General features: G+C 37.1%; 1 protein-coding gene across 4 annotated transcripts in view; it reads right to left on the bottom strand.

Annotated features, from left to right (window-relative positions):
• The window catches only part of PTPRZ1 (protein tyrosine phosphatase receptor type Z1), a 180,976-nt gene that overhangs the window by 112,729 nt on the left and 44,549 nt on the right, over positions 1 to 23,698 (bottom strand). For all 4 annotated transcript variants that reach the window (XM_047695500.1, XM_047695501.1, XM_047695503.1 and 1 more), the window contains exon 2: positions 8,206 to 8,271. In XM_047695500.1, the coding sequence (XP_047551456.1) occupies positions 8,206 to 8,271 (66 nt within the window). The remainder of the gene's footprint in view (positions 1 to 8,205; positions 8,272 to 23,698) is intronic.

The raw sequence follows: 23,698 nt of genomic DNA, 5'->3' as shown, positions 1-23,698 counted from the left end.
AGTGACTACAAGACATTTAAGAGCAAGGGAGGCTCTGGGTGGAGAGTGGCCCAGCAAAGCAACCAGAAGCATCACAGGGAACCTGGAACCCGCTCTCCCGGACATTGCTCTGCTCTCAGCATGTGCTGCCAGGTTTCCTCCCCAGTCAGGAAAACTGCCTCTCAGGGGCTCCCTATGGTCTCTCTTTAGGTTCTGACATCCATCTGGTCCACCTTCCCTAGGTTATCAGACACTTCTTTGAACCCTAACTCCAAATAGGCTTCAAGTTCCCTTCCCTTTCCGCTGAGTCTGAGGGTTATACAGTTTGAGCAATGACTCCGAGCAGTTGTCAAAAGTGTCCCAGGGGTGCCTGGGTGGCTCAGTCGTTAGGCGGCTGCCTTCGGCTCAGATCATGATCCCAGGGTCCTGGGTTTGAGCCCCACATCAGGCTCCCTGCTTGGCGGGAAGCCTGCTTTTTCCTTCTCCCATTCCCTCTGCTTGTGTTCCCTTTCTTGCTGTGTTTCTGTCAAATAAAATATTTTTTATTTTATATGAATATGCTGTGATAGTTAAGAAACTCCTTGCACTCTACAACAGTTCACAGGCTGGCATGGCAGAAGCCATAGAGGACTTCTAAGATTCTCTGCATTCCAGCCAGGAAACATGCCAGCCCTGGCCCAGTCCAGGGGTGCCTTACCTGAACAAAACACACTTCATGGTGAAAACAGAAACTTAGGATTCATAGGTAGCAGGGTAGAAAAACAGCCATATGGATATATTCAAAGGAAAAAGGAAATAAAGTCAATGAATCTTAAACAGATCTGAATATATTTCAAGGTCATGATTATAATTCTGTGCTTCAGTCATAAAAATATACTTCATTTAATAAAAAAAAATCCTTCTGCATTTAAGAAATGAGTCACTTACATATTTTTCATCTTTAAAAATCCTTGGTTTAAAGAGTCAGAATTACCATACAGAAAAAAAATAAGAAAGCTTAAGTAAGCCTTGCACTTTGCCTTTACTGAGTCATAGAATAGAAGGGTGACAAAGGTCACCTTAAAATATTTGCAATGGTATTTTGCCTAAAAGTTGAAAACATTTCAATGAACTTTGTGTGACAACACAAACCGTAGCCTAATCTTGGACTTTTTTTTTTGGAACCATGTAGTACTCTCTTTTCCATTTCCTTTGCTGAAAGATGTGTTTGATGTACTGGAGCACTCCAGAGTAGAGAACACAGAGTGAGGCAAAAGAAGTCCAGAAAAGAGAAGGCGAACATCCAGACACACACCCAGCAGTCTGCACACAGAGAGAAGGAGAAACAGATTTTCTCATTCTGAGCTTCTAGATGATGTCCAATGCATTCAACTCTACTAGACGCTGTCAGCGGGTGCGGCTAAGAGTCTGCACCGGAGAATCTAGGCAATTTCAGCTTTACTCACTGGGAAATACTCATGAGTATACAGTTTTACTATTAGATAAATTTAGCAATGATTATTTAATTGTGATGCTATTCTGCAGCTTTGTGTATTTTTTTCCCATTCTATACTAAGTGAGAGTTGCATAGAAATAAATTCTGAATTTTACATCATTTAACTGAACTCTATTCAATTTTTTTTTTTTTAAAGATTTTATTTATTTATTTGACAGAGAGATCACAAGCAGGCAGAGAGGCAGGCAGAGAGACAGGAGGAAGCAGGCTCCCTGCTGAGCAGAGAGCCCGATGCGGGACTCGATCCCAGGACTCCGAGATCATGACCTGAGCCGAAGGCAGCGGCTTAACCCACTGAGCCACCCAGGCGCCCCTCTATTCAATTTTTGCAGTGAGGCACGCTCTACTTACCACAGTTAGCCTAGTGAAAGTTTGCCCAGAATATAAATTCTTTGTTAAACTTTTAAAAATATACAGATGATAGGAAATACCTGTCTCTAATACGCATTCAAGCCAGTCAACTCCTAAATCCTCTCATGAAAATTATCAGATACACCCAGACTTGTTTAATCTGTTTAGGCTCAAATTAAGACCCTGTCAAATCATTATCACTTGGATTTGTAGTGAACTTGCTCAAAGAGATCTCCTCTGACAATGTGAAACAGGTATTTGATTTATGTACAAGGACATTAAGCCCTACATGTAGTCCTAATGTCCTAGGCTTTTTACTGGTAAGAAAACTGAACTACACAGCGATGGTGTAGCCTGATCTGTTGGGATGTTAGTGATGTCCAGGAAGCCTGCTGCAAAGTGCATTCTGTGCTCTGGTTTGAGGTCTGTGACACCCTCTCACCTCCACGCAGCTAAGCAGAGGCCCTACATTCTGACTGCTTACAACTCAGTACTGTGGTTCTTGTTCAGCTACCTTGCCCTTCTCAGAAAATTAATCTAAGTACATTGAAAACATTGGTTTTGACCAACTTATAAAAAACTAACACCATCCAAAGCATAGAGTAAGATGTGAAAATCTCCCGGCTCCAATGGCCTTCCATAGTCCCGGCTCCAGTGGCCTTCCATAGGCCTTCAGGGGTCACCCATGTCAACAGGCTGGTGTGTTTCTTTCCAGTCCTTTCTTCTGTGTTTGTATAAATACACGATATTTTACAGAACTGACATAATGCTATGTGTAGGGTTCTGGAACTCGCTTTTTCACTCCTAAGTTGGAAATGAGACATGAACAGTCTGTTTAATATAATGAGTGATGAGGGGCACTTGAATGGCTCAGTGGGTTAAGTCTCTGCCTTCAGCTCAGGTCATGGTCTCAGGGTCCTGGGATCGAGCCCCCCATTGGGCTCTCTGCTCAGCAAGGAGCCTGCTTCTCCCCCTCTCTCTCTGCCTGCCTCTTTGTTACTTGTGATCTTTCTCTCTCTCTTTCAAATGAATAAAAAAAAAAAAATCTTAAAAAAAATAAGGAGTGATGAAACAAAGAGGAAAATATAGAATGTTAAAAAAGATATTTCAGATTCTATAAGTAAAGAAAGGCCTGGACAAGCCAGAAATCAGTCATTACTCAACACAGATTCAAATTCTCCTTCAAGTTACACTTGGCCTACTTTCTTCTGGGTTAAGAGAAGTAAAACACTAGGGCGCCTGGGTGGCTTAGTTGGTTAAGCGACTGCCTTCGGCTCAGGTCATGATCCAGGAGTCCCAGGATGGAATCCCTGCTCAGTGGGGAGCCTGCTTGGACCTCTGACCCTCCCTCCTCTCATGCGCATTCGAGCTCTCTCTCTTTTTCACTCTCTCTCAAATAAATAAATAAAATCTTAAAAAAGAGAGAGGGGAGCCTGGGTGCCTCAGTGGGTTAAAGCCTCTGCCTTCAGCTCAGGTCATAGTCCCAGGGTCCTGGGATCGAGAACCCGCCTCGGGCTCTCTGCTCAGCAGGGAGCCTGCTTCCTTATCTCTCTCTGCCTGCCTCTCTGCCTACTTGTGATCTCTGTCTGTCAAATAAATAAATAAAATTTAAAAAAAAAGAGAGAGAAGTAAAACACTAAGCCTAACTATATCCAAAAATAAATGTCAAACATCTAATCACATTATACACCACCTTATATTATGGCTCTTTTGTTTTCCATAAGTAGTATCTTCTAGTCTATATACTTCTTGGAATGGAAATACTATTTAGACAGAATAGTCTATTTAAGGAAACAGAATAAATTCAGTATTTAAAGCCTCCTCCACTTTGGTATATTCAGCCCAGCGTCTAATAGTGACTCCTGAGGGTCCTTTCCTACTTTCACCCAATGCAACTCTTCAGCTATAGTTTAAAAGGTGTCTAGGCTTAAGAACAGTTGAGATATATCAATATGAAATTTTCAATTTCAAGTTGCTTTAAAGTACATTGGAGAGGAAATAACAGAATATTTTTTAAGGTCCAGGAACTAAAGACTATATTTTAATAGTGACTACTTCTAGGACGAAGTGGTAGAAGTCCATCCATTTGAGATGATCTTACTGCTTGAAGGTACAAAGGTCTAACAACACAAACAGAAGGCAAATGCATTGCCTTTGAGTATGACTGACAGAAAAGATTCCTTTAGTTTTAGATGTACAACACAGTGATTCGACAACTGTGTACATTACACTAAGCTCACCGCAAATGTAGCTACCATCCCTCACCATATAATGCTATTACAAACCATTGACTATATCCCCTGTGCTGTACTTTTCATCCCTGTGACTTATTCATCCATACCAGGAGGCCTGTATCTCCCACTCCCCTTCCCCCTTTTTGCCCATCCTCCGGCAAATTTTAGCATCTCATATAATTGCGGGCTATGTGTTCATGATTTCAAAAAAGAAAAAAGAAAAAGAAAAACCAAATGACTCATTTTTTTTTTTCACTGAACTGTCTTTTTTTAGGCATTGTCACAGAAAATTTAAGGTTAATAGGAAGAAGGAAATTCATTTTCTGAAATCCTTAAATTAAATGTAGTTACTACGGAAAGAACTAGATTTTAGTGCTGACATTCCCAGATTTATAATTCACTCTCTTATAGCAGCGTGACAAACAAACCTTGCTCACCTTCCTGTAATAACTTTAAAAATGGGATAGTCGGCTGTATTTACCAACCCTGTCATTTCCCAGCATAATTACAGCATATGTCCCAAATAGAAAAGTTGTTTTTAACCTATGTTAAAAAACACAACTGAATGAGTAAATACCTTCTCCTCCCCTTCCAGCCACTGTTTCTCCGCCCCTTCAATAGCCAGAAAGGATCTGCACATAATTTCTTCACATAATTGCAAAATCCCACACAAACAACCTTAGCTGTAATGATTCCATTTCAATAATGTTGGCTATTTGCCGTGTATTTTTAAATGGCTTAGGATAAAGCCATGAGCTCTCTTACAGACAGATGTTATGATTTTCTTAGTAATTATTATTAATAGAATAATACATGTACAAACATTCAAGGGTAAGTCCTTCCTTCTGAGACTGCAGCTAATCTGACAAATTTAAGGGATAACAATACTGCAAGAACAGAAACACAGAGCCCAAAACATAAGCTGTTACAAACAGATCTCGGACGAAGATCTGGTCAAAACCAACTTACTTGGGTCATTCATAAAATTACTTAAAATTAGGAATCTTAAAACTAGTCGGTTAAGTGTCTGCCTTCATCTTAAGTCATGACCCTGGGGTCCTGGGATCGAGCCCTGCATTGGGTTCCCTGCTCAACAGGGAGTCTGCTTCTCCCTCTCCCTCTGCCCCTAGCCCCCTGCTTGTGCTCTCTCTCTCATCTCTCTCAAAGAAATAAATGAAATCTTCAAAAATAAATAAATAAATTAAATTAAATTAAAAAAGAATCTTAAAACTAATTTATCCTGAAATTTTATGGAGTTAATATGGTTTTTCATTTTCTAGGTGGAATAATAAGTATAGAAAGAAAAAATACTATCAAGCTTTGATGGCTTGTATTAAAAAATAAAAAGAGATATTAAATTTATGGCAAAGAATCCACATTTTCAACGTCTGGCTTTCTTGTGATCTGCTTAGAAGAGATGTGTTCATTTGGATAATGGCTTTCATTTGTTTTCTTTCTGACACTCTAAGAATTCAGACAAAATAATTCAACCATGCTCACTTTGGGCTAAGCAGTTGTAAAATGTCCTCACCTGAAACTCTTCCTAGTCTCTTCCTAGGATCCTCAAATATTCTAGGAACAGATAATCTTCCAACCCAGCAAGAAGCACGAGTATAAGAAGAGCAATCCATTCTTTAAAATTCTGACAAGCTTCCACCCTCACCTCCGTTCTGGAATATCCCCTCTTGAGACCTACAATCTCTCCTCCCTCCCCTGCCACCAAATGACACTTCTTAATGAGTCATTCCTTTGATCACTAGACTGTCCTCTAAAGGAGCTTAAAGCCAGTAGGCCCCAAGTTAGAGTAGGAGGATGAACTTGATGATGAAGCAAAGAATTGTGCATTGTTTATGCACAAACCCATCCATGAAATCCTGTTTGCTCCAGAAGCATCATGTCCAAACACAGCTGGTCCATTAAAAGGAAGAGCCCTGTGGCCTCCTTCTAAGATAATAGGATACACTCAACAGCATGTACCTAAACCCACTGGGAAGACTGCTGTCTTCTCCTGACCTGATGGAGCACATCCAGTGGCTCAAGGAGACAGGGCTGCCAAAAAACCCATGCCACTACGACTCCACATGTGGGCCCTTGCTTGGGGTGGTGAGAACTCTAACCCTCCCTCTTTCTAGGCTACAGGTCCTCCACTTTCTAGTTCTAGGTTTGGGGAGAATGGAAGATGCATAAATAATGCCCAGATGGTGACAACAGCAACTAATTTCCAGGAGAACCACGGTGCTGGCCATTGTGATGCCATCTTCCATGGTTAGGCATGAACTCCAAGCCTTCAGAGTCTTAACTAATACGATTCTTGTAGTTACTGGGGGGCAAAAATTAGCTGTAACTCCTAGAAAATACTAGAATTTCTATTTTGGATAAAAAGAAATACAAAACAGGTTATACTTGTCAGATAGAAAGTTACAAAGTATATATGATATATATATATAAAAACACTTATATTTTATTATAAATATTATTTATATTATATATAAAAGTACACAAAATTTGCCATTTCAATGATAATCAAACAGAACAAATTAAAACAAAGTGTCATTTTTTAACCTATCAAATTAGTGAAGATTTTCAAAATGAAAATCATTAAATCCTGGTTAGTATTCAGTGGCGCAGCCACTGACTTAGTATAATCTCTCTAAAATGCAATTAAACCATAGTATCAAGAATGTTGAAACCATTTATTATTTTTTCTGCTTAGTAAGTGCCTATCAAAGATTCTCTAATAAACAATAAAAATTAAAATAATATGTAAGAAACATGCAAATAACACAATCTAACTATTCAATCATTTGTCATTGTTTATCGTAGCTTAAATATCTAAAAATATAGATGCTCAAAAATAAAACATTTATTCAATGGAATATTAGGCATACCTTAAGGATTATGACCATTAGGAATCATCACTGAAATGAGGAAATGTTCAAAATAATTTCTAGAGTAGAGTGGATACATAATTCTACATATAAGATATAAATATAATACAATAAAAACTGGCCTGAAAGGAATATTCCTTTTTTCTTTAAGTGAATAGCCCTGGAATGAACAGTGATTTTTATTTATTTATTTATTTATTTATTTATTTTGGTGCTTGTATTTTCTAAATTTTCCACAGTGAATATTTACTACCTTTTTTTTTTTTTTTTAAAGTAAGCATTCTGTGCAGCATAGGGTTTGAACTCACAACCCTGAGATCAAGACCTGAGCAGAAATCAAGAATTAGACATTGAACCAAATGAGCCACCCAGGTGCCCCAATATTCACTACTTTTAAAGCAAGAATTAAAAAAGAGAGAAAAGAAGTGCATGCTTATCTACTAAATCCATTGTGCAGCTGCCCTTCATTTGTAAAATAAAGTCCAAGTTGGCTAGGCTCAAGTTAAAGCCCCTGTAATCCCGTCACATCAGACCAATCGTATTTCTAATGAATACCCAACTCTGTTTCATAAGGTCACCAGGCCTGTCACAGGCCATCTAGATTTGCCTCGGCCTCTTCTTATTAGGCCTAGAGCTTCTCCTCTGCTATCCTAATTCTTGACTGTAGCCATTTTAGGCCAACGTCAGAGATTCGTGATGCTCTTAACCAAGTTTGGCAATCATACAAAAATCATTTTGGACCCTGATTTCCAATTAATTCAGCAAAAATAACTTAGAAGGAAGCCCTGTGGAGAACAAGAATCTCAGCAGTATTTGTTAAATGAATGAACACAACCACTACTGTGATCATAACAGCAATGGCAAGTAACATCGATTGAGAGCTTTGTATTGATAAGAAGGCACTAGGTCAACTTCACTGATCTCATTTAATGCTCTGAACAATCCTCCATTTCACAGATGAAAACACTGAGCCTCAGGTAGATTATGTATATTTCCCAAGGGGGTTAGACCAGTGTTGACTTGGGATTCAAATCCAGTTGTGTCTGATCCCAGTATGCTCTACACTACCAAATTTGCTAATAATGGAAGGTCTACTAGAAATCATTTTGTCTATAATATATTTTTATTAATTAATCTAACTGAATATCCATGAAGCTAAGTAAAAATGATGTGTTGAATTACAAAGTTCTCTTTTACACATAAAAAGATACCAAAACAATAAAATTTTCTATTGAATCTCAATATATGAAATGTTTACCTGTATAGGACCAGCCAATCTCTTCAACAAGTTTTCTTTGTTGTCTGTAGTATCCATAAGCCCAGTCTACAACCAAGAAAAATCAATTAATCAATGTGTAGAAAAATATATGTGTCCAAATGAAAAATACATCAGATGTCCAAATCATTCATACCACAGATGCTCCTCAATTACCACCTCCCATGTCCCCTTCCCAATGACTCCTCTCAATGCCAACCACCATCACTGTAGTCTCTGTTGTTCCTGTTCTCATAGTTAGTATAAATTTTAGGGGACACATTTAAAAAACCCTGAAGTTGAGGTGGGGACAAAGCAAATATTCTGAGGAAAGCAGGAGCAGACTAGAGGGGGTTAATCCCAAAGAAAGATGGGTCAGAAAGAGTCATCTGTCCTATCTCTAAATTTTTCTTACAGCATTCCCTAAGTCAAATATCTGAGATCCTGTTGATTAGAGATACTTTAAGGTTTACAAACCAAATCTGAGCCATCAGTGCTTCTAGGATACCAGGTTGTTTTCAAAACTTGTTTCCTTTTGCCAAAAAGTGAAATTAGCCACTTTGAGAAAATGAGAATTTAAATGTGTAAATGCTGGCTGGGAGAAAGGCTGTGTTAAACCGCGTAGGTGATTGTGTCTCTTACAGGAACCCAGATGCCCAAGTGAGGTAATACAGTGGGGAGTGGAGGCATTATAAAAGTGGATGCTTCAGGACCCCAAGAGAGTGATTCTGGATCAAGAACATGGGGCATGTGAGACAGAAAGGAAAATGGATGGAAGCCAAAGTTTTACTCTGCATAATTCAAAATTTTGCCAGGAGCCACACCCACACTCAAGAAATTGGGATGTGATAAATTCGTCATCCTTTTTGTGCCACTGCCTGTTAATCCCAGGCTGTACTAAAATTACCACTCCAGTTCAGCTACACTGTGGCAAAATAAATCTTTGTGAGCTAGATTTAAAACCTGATCACTTTGACAAAACATTCTGTAGAAAACGCTGCAGAATAACTAGCTAGTTTACAAATAAAGGTGTGGAACATTACTCATTCATAAGTGGAGTTTCTGTCAATATAGCTTTCATTTGAATACAAGGATTTTAAACTAGATCATGCTATACCTATATTTAAATATAGGTATGATCTCCTTCATCATTTGGGAAAAGAAACTCTATTTCTTCTCATTCTTGCTACACGGTTGCTTTCCTCTGTACTGATAATTCTCAATTTCAGGAATGCAAATATCCAAGGACACTGCAGAAATTATTTTCCATTCACCCATGTTCTATACTCTCTGATTAGTACAGCATGATAATAAATAACTGCTAAACTATTTCGTAAAAGCTAGAAAGCAGATCTGCTATCAGAAATACATATTCTGAATCTACAGATCATTCAAAACCAAAACTTACTTTTAAGTAATAAGGATTTTCTTTTTGTTGTAAAACTTTGTTCATAAATATGGGTAAATATTCTATTGCCTGTATAGCACATTACAGCATATATTTATTTTTATAACAGCTTTATTGAAATATAATTTACACATCATACAAATCTCCCATTAAAGTACTCAATTTAATGTTTTTCGGTATGTTCACAGACTTACGCAATCTTCACCACAATTTTAGGACATCTTCATCACCCCCATGAGAAACTCCATAACCTTTAGCTGCCCCAAGGTATCCCCAATCCCACCCCCATGTCCTACCGTTCGAGACAACCACTATCTACTTTGTTTCTACAGATTGGATATTCTAGACATTTCATATAAACAGGATCACACAATATAGCCTTTTGTGACTGGCTTCTTAAATTTAGCACAATTAATGATTTCAAGGTTCATCCATGCTGTAGCATATATAAGTAATTCATCCTTTCTGATTGCCTAATAGTACTCCATTGTATGGTAACTGTTAAGGGCCTACTTAGCCAGAGCGAGCCATTTTGTTGTTTATGCAGTTAACTTAGATTGAACCTGCCCCTTCCCCCCAAGAGGAAAGGGCTTAGAAACAGAATTGGTGAAATACGGCCAAATAGCCCCAATAATGGAACACAGATACCAGGACATGTCAGGCTGGGCAAAAATAACGGAGCCCAGATACAAGGACATGTCCAGCCAGGTGGAAACGTCCAATCAGTGAAAGCGCACGTATTACCTCCCTACCTGCCAAGGACATGTTGGGCCAGGTGGAGACATCCAATCAGGAAAGCACCTCCCTAACCACCCAAGAATGTGGGCCCTGCCTTTTGGGCGCCAATTCTGACCAGGGTGATAGGCTAGTTCAAATAACTACTATGACAGAATGTAATTCAATTGGCCACCTGTGTGTGGCCAGGCTCAACCACATGGCTTTTACTCTATAAAAGTTAGTCTGTGAGACTGGGAGGGTCGCCTCTTTGCAAGAGACGGCCCTGGCCGGTCACTTTGATTCTCGATGCTTGGCGCGAAATAAAGCTTTGCTTGACCTTCGCCTTGTATCAGTCTCGTCCTTTTGTCTACGGACCCTTTCAGTAACCAAGATGCTCTTAATGTTTTCTTCAGCTTGATTAAACTTTGGACAGGCTTCTTCCTGACTCTAGGTCCCAGGTCCCCCTTTCCTCAGAGCATTTAGTTTAGAAAACTTATAATTGTAAATTCCTTCTCTGACCCTTTGAGATGTAAATTTTTTTAAAATAGCCACGTGCCAGTTTTACAACTAGAAATGTACTACTCAAGGACATGGGAACCATCTCTTTGACAGGAAATAGGACCCTTATCTCCCAGTTTCTGTGAAAGGGTAGGAGCTTTATTCTGGTAGGGTGCCTTACTCCAAGGTGCAAAAACTATCTCCTGTAATGAAGATATGAGTTTATTTTTCCTTTGGTTAAAGCCAATTAGCAAACAAATGGCCTACGACCTCCTTCTAATATCATGCCTTACTGTTTCATGGAGGCTTAACAACAGCCCTCAAAAAATTTACCCTTCTACTTCATCAAAGTTGAGTTCTGACTTGGTTCTGTCTTCTCTCCTCATTGCAATAACCCTGAATAAAGCGTCCCTCTTGTTTAATTTTCTCCAGTGAAATTTTTGTTTTGACAATGGATATACCACATTTTATTTGTCCATTCATCAACTGATGGATACGTGGGTTTTTTCTTCTATTTGGCTGTTATGAATAATACTATTTTTTTAAAAGATTTTATTTATTTATTGACAGACAGAGATCACAAGTAGGCAGAGAGGCAGGCAAAGAGAGAAAAGGGGAAGCAGGCTCCCTGCTGAGCAGAGAGCCCGATGCAGGGCTCAATCCCAGGACCCTAGGATCATGACCTGAGCCAAAGGCAGAGGCTTTAACCCACTGAGCCACCCAGGCGCCCCTATGAATATCACTATTAATATTCAAGCCTATGTTTGTTTTTCTACTTAAAAAGTAGTATTAGGTTCATAATTTATTTTTCAAATACAGTTGTCACATAAAAAGATAATCATTTAAGGTTAAATTCTGGGAGCAAGTGTTTCTTCATGATCAAGAAATATAGACAATTAGATGTTAGAGAGGGCCCAAAGGTCATTTGACTGAGACTTTACCAGTCTACCAAAAAAATAATTCCTAGAGATAAGGTAATTCATGCAGCCAAAATGTAAATGGTTTGTACAGCTAGTAAGTGGCAAGTGGAAGCAATAAGGGATGACTCCTGCCTCTTACTTTAGGGAGCCTTCCCCAATATTAAGGATCCCTGACAATCTTGACCTATTGGTTACTCTTTTAAGGTGCTTTGCCTGAAGAGGAACCCTTATAATATGTATGCTTTCAAGAAAAACAAAGTAAAACAAAACAATACAGTGGCCTAGATTTTAACCAGAAGAAATTAATTGAACAAATAAATTATAGAGAATTGATTAAGCGTTTTTTGACCTGGCTGTCAGTAGAAATTTTCCTCTAAAATTTTGCACTGGCCAGAAAGAAAACATGTATTGTCATTTATTATATATTTTAAACATAAATATTTTTTAAAAGGAGACATTTTTGTCATACAAATGCATTTTGAAGATCAAAACCTACATTTAATAACTAATCCATTGAAATAAATAAAACAGTAAGCTCTTGTTTTAATGATTTGGTCTAAATGATGACAGCAAAATATCAGCAGATTTTAGCTTTCCTTGTAGGGCTTTATCGCTACACAATGAGCATTTGTCCTTGGTTTTTAATTACTTACATTAAGAAAGCTTTATTCAATACAGGATTCCCAGGTGTTGGTAGCTTTCTTCAATTCCTTTATGTATTGTTCCCTTAATTGTTACTTCAAACAATCCGTTGCACATTCATATGCTAATTACATAGTCCTTGGGCGTGAGAGAGTACCCCACTTTTAAAATTCTACTTAGAGGTCTGATAGATGAGATGTGATAGCTTCAATGAACAAGAAAAAAGAAGCTAGCTTCACTTTTTTGTTGTTGTATTATATACTTTGAAAACCAGTAAATCCTATATAAAATAAAACTATCAAAGTGCTTACATGTTTTTAAATCAATTAAAATGATGAAATATAGAATGTTTTTTGTGAATTTTAGTGTGAATTTTGTGAATTTTAGTTTCTTTCACTTTCATGTTTTGTTTCTTTCAATTTAAAAGTATTTGCCAGGTTTGTTCTGGCGTGAGTGTTTTGTAGTGAAAAAACTCAAAAAGAAATTTCAGGAATGAATTGTACGTGCAATGTACAAGCAGATATACATTATTAAATTTCTTAAGGCTACCCTAAAATTTGTTCTGAAAAAATATTCTTCATGAAGTGGCCTTTTGACCTGCTACCAAATTAGAAGAAACCTCAGGCACCCTTAAATGTTCCTGTTTGAACATATTCCATTTTATTCCTACCTTAAGCACCTACAGATATGAAATATACGTGTGTGTGTGTGTATGTCCTTTATTTTTCCTTACATTCAGATAATGGAAATCAAAGTCTACCACATAGAAGATATAGATTAACCTACTTTTTCCTTTCCTTTTCTTTTTTTGCTCAAGTTCTTTTTAAAACAACAGCAAAAAAAAATCTGGATGCTCACTTCCTACTAAAAATATCATTATAAATATTTTGAATTATAGGGGCTGCTAGCTGGCTCAGCCGGTGGAGCACGTGACTCTCAATCTCAGGGTTGTGTGTTCAAGCCCCTTGTTGGACCTGGAGACTCCCTAAAATTCAACAAAAATTAAAAAACAAAAAAAATTTTAAAATTTTGAATTATAAAAATGCCTCTGAATTTGCCCTAAAGAAGGTCTCTGCTTCATGTTGATTCATAATTTCACAGGCATCCTACTCTATAACCTAGAGTACTCTGAGTACAGTACTTTGACAACACACGCACACACACACCACACACACACACACATTTTAATGATATAATGTGGCCAAACATGACAGTGAGAAGAAATAGACTGGTCCTCTGAAAAAGAAACTTCAGGTAGAAATTAATCACAGATAACATTTGAAGATGAAGACTTAAAACTCGATTTCTCAAGGTGGACTTTCCTGGCATAAATGATATTTGCATATTTCACTAAAGAACTACAGAGGACGAGAAAAGGATGTTAGTTGATGATAGAACTCTGGCAAGGCAGAGGAGAAGGAGCAGAATTAGAGATGAATTTTTAAAGTCCTTGAATAACACTTTGACAGTGAAAGACTCAGGGAGAAGGACAGAAACATTCCAGGTGGAGGAAAAGCATATGCACTAACAAGTGCAAAATGTGGAACCAAAAGTTTGAGGTACCAGTTGGGCTCTCCTGTGCAGTCTGTATATAGGTCACCAGGGACTTCTTGGTGACAGCTCACCAAGATACAAGGGTGACATCAATGTTCACACTTTCTGCCTTCATCCTCCTGTTGCCTCTTAACCTGGATTTCTTTTGAAAAAGGAAAGGAGATAGTCTGCTGAATTGATAAAAAAGTAGTGTGTCTATTCATATGTAAGTATATTTTCAAAATGTTAAGGAAGACTATTGAATGAATGAATGAATGAATGAAATTGAAGTGAGAGAAGCTGGGGATGGGTGGGTGAAGAAAGGTAAGTAGTTGCTGACTACTTGGGAGAAGGGCTTGGAAAGCCTTGGAGACCGTCTAGTGTCATCAGAGCAGTTATCATCCACTAAATCATTTGGCACAGACATGTGTAATAAATCATTTGGCACAAGACTGAGGTAGCAGTGATGAAAGAGGCTGACAGCATGGCAGTCACAACCATCTCTTACTGAAAATAAAGCCGTAAGAGACCTCTCTCAGAGAACAAAAGATAAAACCAGAAATAGGCGTTCCTTTACAAAGAGAATCAGCTTTTGATTGAAGAACCCATGTGGACACATGACCAGGCTATGGAAGCTTCTTTACCTCGGGCAGATATTCTGTTGCAAATGTTTCCTTGGGTTTGATAGGAGAGCTGAGTTTGGGATCCAAGTGATCTCACCCAAAACCTTGTCTGGCGAATGGAGGCAAACTTTCCAAGTAAAATTACATCTGCGCATGCGTACAGGATAGAGTCTATACTATCACACAGGGCAGATTTGTCCTCTCTGGATTTCCCTGTCATCAAATGTTAAGCATTAGCTTGCTGCCAAACTGTGTCTTAATAGATCCTGTCTTTACCTATCTGGAATACACACTTTTCTCTGGTATATATGCAAAGACATTTGCAAAACACAATTTAGCTGATTATGGTAATTCAGAGAACAGGCTTGTTTAGGACACAGTTAGAGCTCAAGCATATTTACTGTTAGTCACTTCAGATACAACCGGATGCCCTAAAAACATACTGCTTTTAAAACAGATACATAAATTTCCCCCAAGTTGTTTTCTAATTCCCTTTGATTTCTAGGGTTAGAAGAAGAGTTTTATTGGTTTTCTCCCCTCCGCAAAGGATTAAAAATAAAAGTACTTTTTACAGTCTCGAAACTTAAATTGTAACTTATTGCCAAAGACAACAGCACGTGAAATCATTGTTAAGGACAGGGAATTCTGGGAAGAGACGAGTTTCTAGAGTCCAGGTGATCTCTTTATTTAAGGATAAGGTTAAAGAGATGAAAAAAGTAGGGGTTTGAGGCTCTATATGAACAAAAAGTCGAATGGAAAATGATCAAAGCAGATGGAAATACTGAGCATATGGATGATGTAAGAAAGCAAAAGCCATTTCTTCCATATGCTTGTTTTAATAGTCAGACATCCAATTAAATACATATTTCTCATAGGACTGAGGAAGAGCTTAGAGGCAAGCAATTAGATTTTTATTGTCCTTTAACACTGAAGACGGTGTATGCTTTCACAGAGAGGATTTGTAAGTTGAAAAGATGTCTACCAAAACCTTCAAAACTTTTCAGTGAAGCTCAAAATTTTTCACAGGCTTGTCTTGGAAAAGCAGCTGGTGTTTTTTCTCTAATACTTAGATATATGTGTTTGACCTGATGTGATTTGTCTATATTCCTAAATTGAGGTATTTTCTGTTACAAACATTTTAATAATTTGGAGCTTTATCACATGAGCAATAATACATGCCTCTTTCAGACAAATTAGAAAAACAAAGATAAGCAAAAATAATTTTGAAAATCATATATAATCCTGTCTCCTAAAGGTAACTATTCTTTACCATTTTTTACATGTGTATGTTTTTCTGGACGTTAAACTATGCACTATAGAAAATTTACACTTTACATAAATTATATTTTATCATTTAATTATTTGCTGACCCACATTTTCTATCTAACGATAAATCGCTGATATCTTCTCAAGTTAATAAATATGGTTTCCCAGCATCATAACAGTTTAATTTAAATAGTTCTCTGCTTTGGGATATTAAAATAAAAAGTTGATTTAACCTTAGAAAATTTATTCCTTAGCTTTAAATGATATGAGGAATGAAAGTTCCCATTAAGCTAGTATGAGCTTTATGTAGACAATAAAGTCTGTAGGAGATTAAAGACCACCTTCTTCCCCTATCAACCTTCTTCCACAACACCAAGAAAACACTAAAATGGCACGAACTCATTGCTATAGCATGGCAGTGAATTTACTCCACCATAAGAAAAAACCCAGTTGTTGATAAAATAGTGATGATGGCCACAGAGACAGAAATAACAACGTGCATAAAAACAACTATTAGAAGAAGAGCTAAAAATACTGAGCGAGGAGAGAGCCAAATCTGTATAGGAAAAAGTGGATGAAAGTGGATAGAAAACATGGAATTTATCAAATTACAAAAATAATGTGCCATTATATTTGTTATGTATTATTATATTATTATACTGTTATATTATTATCCATACAATAATAGTGTGCTCTTATTTGTCAATATAACTAACATTTCTGTTGTAAAGTCTTATGTCCTTGCACTTTCCCTGAAATCAGGAGCATGACAAGGATGTCTCTTCCATAGCTCTATGGTTAGGATCGCTTGGAAAGTTCTGGACAACTGGCACGCTAAAATAACTAATCAGAGGATATAATGGGATTCCATTAACATTACTCTGAAAAGCATAAAACACCAATAAAGTGCATAAATAAGCTAAAATACAAACTATTATTAATATACAAGAAAATGTGAATAAATAAAGAGACCCACCTATATCCTTAGATGGGAACACTAAAATATGGGGAAAATATTAGTTCTTTCCATATAATGAATATATTGGTCAGATCTCAATGAGGTATTTTTAATTGGCAAAATTATTCGAAAGTTTATATACAAATCTAAATGTAAAACAATACTCAATAAGAAAGTTTAGAAAAAGAGTGAAAGAATGGGGCTTGGTTAACCAGTTACTAAAAGACAATCTGACAGGCAGATCAATGGAACAAAACATAGAGCACTAAAATCCGACCTACGATAGGTATCAGTTTAATCCAAGATAAGGGAAACACCATGGTCAGATAAGGAAAGTATAAAGGTCAACCAACATTGGGGACACTGGTTATTTGGGAAAAAAATCACACTTCATAAATACATCAACATTAAGTCCAAGCAGATGAAAATGACTGATAAAAAAGGACGCACAAAACTACTGGAAAAAATATAAGTGAATGCTTAATTTATTGTTAAATGGGGAAGACCTTTCTTTACACAAACAAATCATAAAGAAATATTTATAGCTTTGATTAACTAACACTCAAAACTTGTACAGAAAAAATTTTAATGAACTGCAAATTACAAATGTTAAGCTATTGGTAACTGCTAAGATGCATCAAATAAATATGATATAGTACAAACGTATAGAATTTTTACAAATCAATAAAGGAAAATACGCAAGCAGATAAGCTTTAAAAATGCAGACATATGGGGCACCTGGATGGCTCAGTGGGTTAAATCCTCTGCCTTCAGCTCAGGTCATGATCCCAGGGTCCTGGGATCTAGCCCCGCATCGAGCTCTCTGCTCCTCGGGGAGCCTACTTCCTCCTCTCTCTCTGCCTGCCTCTTGGACTACTTGTGATTCTGTCTGTCTAAAAAATAAATAAAATCTTTAAAAAAAAATGCAGACATATTAATTAATAAACTTATAAAGAACTGTTAGACTTTAGTGGATATCAAAGAAACAGATTAAAATGGTACTGATAGTATCTTTTCCAGCTATGAAATTGGCAAAGTTTTATTAGTTTAGCTTGTTTTTTTTAAATTTTCAATAATGACCAAAATATCTTGAGACATTCCTTTATCTAAAGGTGAAAGTATGAACTAGTATGGAGTTTCTGAAAAGTAAGCTGTAGCAAGAATTATCAAGAGGCTTGAAGTGCTTCATATACTTTGAAACAGTAATTCCATTTCCAGGAATATGCTGTCAAATATTAAAAGATGAGAACAAAGTGTCATAAACCAAGATGTTTACAATAGTTTAAGTAAAAGTCAGTAATTGGAAAATATGTTCATGCACAAAAAGTGGGGGCGGTTTAAATAAATTACATACTGTTCATAATATGAAATAACATATATTCATTAAAATTATGTCTCAAAATACTATAGATGTGGAGAAAGTCACACGATATAAAACATTACCAACAGTTATGATACAATTTTAAATATATTGTTTGTTCAGAAATGCAAATTTCTATGTGTAGTGCCATTGGGAGTGGTTGTTACTTTTTTTATATGTTCTTATGCTTTCCATGTATCTTATCAATTCATGTTAGTTAAAAATTTAAAAAATTTTTAAAGTGTATATGCACTTCTAAAGGAATATCTGATTCTACAGTCAAATAGATTAGAGACAAATATATAAACATTTGAAGACGGGGTAAAGAAAAACTTAAAATCCATTTTCCATTTCTTATTTCTTAATTTATTTATTTAGAGCAAATGTGCATGTGGGTGAGGTAGAGAGAGTGGGAGAGAGAGAGAAAGAGAGAATACCAAGCAGACTTCACACCCAACCCAGAGCCCAGGGTAGGGCTCGAGCTCAGAACCTGAGACCATGACCTGAGCCAAAATCAAAAGGGAGATGTTTGGGGCGCATGGGTGGCTCAGTGGTTAAAGCCTCTGCTTTCGGCTCAAGTCAAGATCCCAGGGTCCTGGGATCGAGCCTCACATCGGGCTCTCTGCTCAGCAGGGAGCCTGCCTCCTACTCCTCTCTTTCTCTCTGCCTGCCTCTCTGCCTACTTGTGATCTGTCTGTCAAATAAATAAAAATCTTAAAAAAAAAAAAAAGGGAGATGTTTAATCCACTAAGCCACCCAGGTGGCTCCATTTCTTATTTTGGATTTTGCAATAAAAGCTTCTCCTATTCACAAGAGACTGCATGCAGTAGTTAGTATTAACAACATTTTTAACTTAAGTTTAGGAAATCATAGCCAAGTCTACATATGGCTGAGCATTTCGGCTCCTAAGAAAATTAAACACAAGAGCCATGCAAAACAGACAATGCAGCAAACTCACATATCATACTATAGGCCATGATGATCAGACTGACTGGATCATCTATTTTGGGGTAAACCTTGAAACAGCCTTATTTTTATTTTTGCCTTATTTCTAAAACAATATTTTTTTGCTAAGATAAAATTAAGCCCTACATAAGTATCTATCCATTAAGCAGGAAAATCTGGTAACTTTATGGGTTGGCAGCCTATTCTGAAATAGGTGTGGATCCTATGTTAAAATTGATTCTTATGTAGTTATGTTCCGGCAAGGTCAAAAAATGTTCTTGACTTCTTTGCAGGGGAATTGACTGAAAATTCATTTTTGTCTTTTAATTTTTTTAAGACTTTCTTTTAATGCTCTAGGAAAAGAAAACTTTTATTTATAAGAAACATATTTCTTTGAATAAGCAGACTGATATTTTTTAATGGATTTTTCATGATTTAAAATATTTTCAATTTGCCAATATATCTTATAAGCGAACTAAGCCACATGCCATTGCTCATTAAGCCTACTCAGGCTTTCAAAAACAAATCCGGGTAAGCATGGTAGATCCATCTAATTTAAACTATAAACAAGTATCAGTATTTGGTGCCTCTTTTCACTAATTCTTAGGGTCAGAAATCTAGACTCTCCCTTTGAGGTCAGCCCTAGCACAAACAATTGTCTATCTACAACTATAAAATGGTAACAGGTTTCTCCTGTTTGCTAACAAGGATACTGTAACAAAAGATAGGGCGTATGTTAAACCACTTGCACTGTTTGTAAAATACGTGCTTATATTATCTCATATCACTTCCTGAATTTATTTTTCAAGTATTTCCTTTTTTCTTTCAAGAGTGAAGCAAAATTAAAAAAAAAACAATGTGATGTTTATGTCATATGCGCAGCATACGCTTGTTCAGTTACAAAGTTATTTATTTGTTTACTGTTGTTGTCTGGTTCTTAGATGACACTATTTTTTAGTCTTAAAGATAGGTAAGGATCCTTAGTGCAGATGGAAAATACAATTCCCTATATTCAAATGTTGAACTGAGTCCTCCAAGAACAATGTGAATGGTGAAAAACATAATATTTAATTTAATTTTTTAAAAAGACATTATTTATTTATTTGACAGTGAGAGAGACAGCGAGAGAGAGAGGGAACACAAGCAGGGGGAGTGGGAGAAGGAGAAGCAGGCTTCCTGCTGAGCAGGAGCCCTATGTGGGGCTTGATCCCAGGACCCCAGGATTGCGACCTGAGCTGAAGGCAGACACTTAATGACTGAGCCACCTAGGCGCCCCATAATATTTAATTTTAATTAAACATAAAGAGACTACCATTATCTAATTTCCTAGCTACATTCCAAAATGAATACACTTTTAAAAGCAAAGGTTTCAGAATATTTATATTTTCCTTGTTTCATAAGACTTAAGGCAGTTTAAGATCATTTTTTATTTAGAAGTTCATATTGTTTACATTTTAAAGAAGTTCATTTTATTTTATTTTTTAAAAGGACTTTTTTTTAAGATTTTTTTTTTTTTTTAAATTTTTGCAAGAAAGAGAGAGAGCGTGCATGAACAGGAAGAGAGCCAGACTCCCCGTGGAGCAGGTGTGATGCAGGACCGTATCCCTAGACCCTGGGATCATGTCCAGAGGCAAAAGCACACGCTTAACCGACTGAGCCTCCCAGGCTTTCAAGTTCTTCATTTTAGAACCACCATCTCCAATAGCAATTTTAAGGAATTAAATGCTTTGATGACATCCTTAATTTACTGACTTTTAATTGACAAGCAGTCACCTATATTAGTCACTGATTTTGTTCATAACTGTATGAAGATGATCACATCGTTGCTTTTTTGGTATAGATGCTTCATCGTCACTAGACTATCCGGTGATAATTGTATGCATCTTCTTTTTTTTATTCATTAATTTTTTTTTATTTTTTATAAATATATAATGTATTATTACCTCAGGGGTACAGGTCTGTGAATCACCAAGTTTACACACTTCACAGCACTCACTGTAGCACATACCCTCCCCAATGTCCATAACCCCACCACCCTCTCCCCACCCCCCTCCCCCCAGCAACCCTCTTGTGAGATTAGAGTCTCATCGTTCATCTCCCTCCCGATCCCATCTTGTTTCATGTTACGCATCTTCTTATTTGTTGTGTTGTAAGTTATTTGAAGTGAGTGGAAACTGCAGAAATCCTAGTGGCTGAACTGACTGGCATAATGTAGGGGTGTTCCACCTGGCTAGCAGGATCAGTTTTTTGGCTTTACCTTCTTCTGCTTGATACTTTTATGCCCCTCACCCTGCTCCTCCCACTCCCACCACCACCATGCCTCTACTCTTTGTAAAGCATCCCCTATGTGTTCTCTTATCTTTCTCATGTAGATATGTGCATTCTCCTTGGAAACTGGTGTCTCAACGATGCTCATTCTGGGAACCACCGAAGTCTAAAAAAGAGGAGTCAGTTCAACCATCAATCACAACACACTCATCTTCAAGTCTTGCCCTGGTGACCTATCCTGACCAATGGCACTACTGGGTCTTACTCGACCACTGTTGCAAAAGCTTTTCGCAACTTTTGCCTGAAAGTTCTCTGCAGCGGCAGATGCTCAAAGATGCTCATTAGGTTGCCTAGATGGCCCAGGTTCATTGCACTCAGAGGAACAGTATCTAAAAAGCATTCCTGTTAGTACATAATTAATAGCCTTGGAGAATGCATCTCATTAGTTACTTTTTTACACAATCACAAATGGCTGGCCAGAGGTTGGAAGTTATTTATTTTGGAAGAGTTAACTCAGTTGGAACGAATATGTTTTCTCTCCAGGTTTACCTTACTGTTTGTGAAGATGTCAAGAGACTGAACAAGTTAATGCAGTATTTTCAACCTGGACAGCAACCAGGCCTCTGCTGGCATTTTGCCCTCAAGTTACTGGGCCACTGGGACACCTCAAGATAATTAACATACTCCCGCAGTGTTTGATGTGCTCACCATGGTGGTTAAATGAAAAAGAACATCCTACAACAGATCAAGGGTAGGACCTCTGTACCTGAAGGGAAAAGAAAAGGTGTTTTTTTTATTGAAGAGATTTAGCCTTGGATTTACATATGATGATCATGAAGGCTTGAGATATTGAAATAAAACTTATGTTTTCTTTAATATACATTTAAACACCTAAGTGACTTTACACCTTTGTGAATTTTATAACTTTTGCCATTAATTTCACTAAGGACAGATATTTTTTGGTGGAAAACATTTAATTGATCACCTCTCATTTGTCTAGCCAAAAACATCCTGATTTAACCTTGGAAATAAAATCTCATGATACCCATTTTGTGTTCAAGGGAATGATATTTTACTGATGTCTTAATTTTTGCAATAGAAAACAATGGAGTGATTGAAATGCTTCACATGCTACTCCAAGTGTAAAGTATAAACATGGGGGATACTCGGGTGGCTCAGTCAGTTAAGCATCCAATTCTGGATTTCAGCGCAGGTCATGATCTCAGGGTTGTGAGACCGAGTCCCATGTCTGGCTCCACACCCAGCCTGGAGTCTGCTTGAGAGTCTCTCTTCTTCACCCTCTGCCCCTCTCCCCTCAAAAAGATAAAGTATAACCATGGTAAACTTTTGCCTAAGAACAATACTTTTCTCTTCTCCCATAATTATTATTTAAATGGTCATACTGACTGAATATGGATTACAGAAAGAAAAGTCGAGAGCAGAATATTCAGTGACCTTGGTCTTTAACATGGGGTTCTAACATTTCATTAAAGATTTTATATTCACATTATCTAGTTGATAGCTACTTGCCTCCTGTAATGCCTCAATGTCTCCAGTCAAGGGTGGCTCTCCCAAAACAAAAAGCTGGTTTTCCTTTGTGATACTCTGAAGGGCTGTGTATCGTAGTGAAAAGAGATCGGAATGGGAGATGGGGCCAGAAGAACTCGGAATGTAAACCCTGGCTTTAAAAATTCCCAGCTGTGGACCTTCAGAAGAGTCATTTGCCTTCTCAGTTCCTCTATTTGAAATATAAGGTCCTCCTCTACCGGTGAGTTCAGAATCAAATGAATTAATTCATTTGAATATGTTTATAAAGGATAAGACCGTATACGGACATAAACAAAAATGCTTTCATCTGGGAAGTAAGCTGAAATCATTTACAAATTATTTTCTAAAATGAACAACGGTTATTTAATGTATTGCTAAGACTGGAGTGTTCTCTATCTTTTCTTTTATGTCCCATGTGAGATAGTACCTGATTACATTGTTTAAAATGGCTCTTGTATTGCTTACTGTCTCTGTGGGCAAGCCAAAGTTTCTAAGTCTCAATTCCTTGCTAAGACTGGAGTGTTCTCTATCTTTCCTTTTATGTCCCATGTGAGATAGTACCTGATTACACTGTTTAAAATGGCTCTTGTATTGCTTACTGTCTCTGTGGGCAAGCCAAAGTTTCTAAGTCTCAATTCCTATATCTACAGAATAGGCATAATAATTATATTAACATATGCTTGGGATAAAGCACATATAGCCATTAGTCCGCATTATGTTAATATATATTATATTAATTTATAATTAATATATGTTAGATATGTAATTATACATATAAGATAAGTAATTATATATATATTTATTATATAT

Source organism: Lutra lutra, chromosome 11 (assembly GCF_902655055.1).
Source record: "Lutra lutra chromosome 11, mLutLut1.2, whole genome shotgun sequence".
Taxonomy (NCBI): Eukaryota; Metazoa; Chordata; class Mammalia; order Carnivora; family Mustelidae; genus Lutra; species Lutra lutra.
Note: the sequence above shows the minus strand (reverse complement) of the source record. Positions and strands in the feature narration are given on the sequence as shown.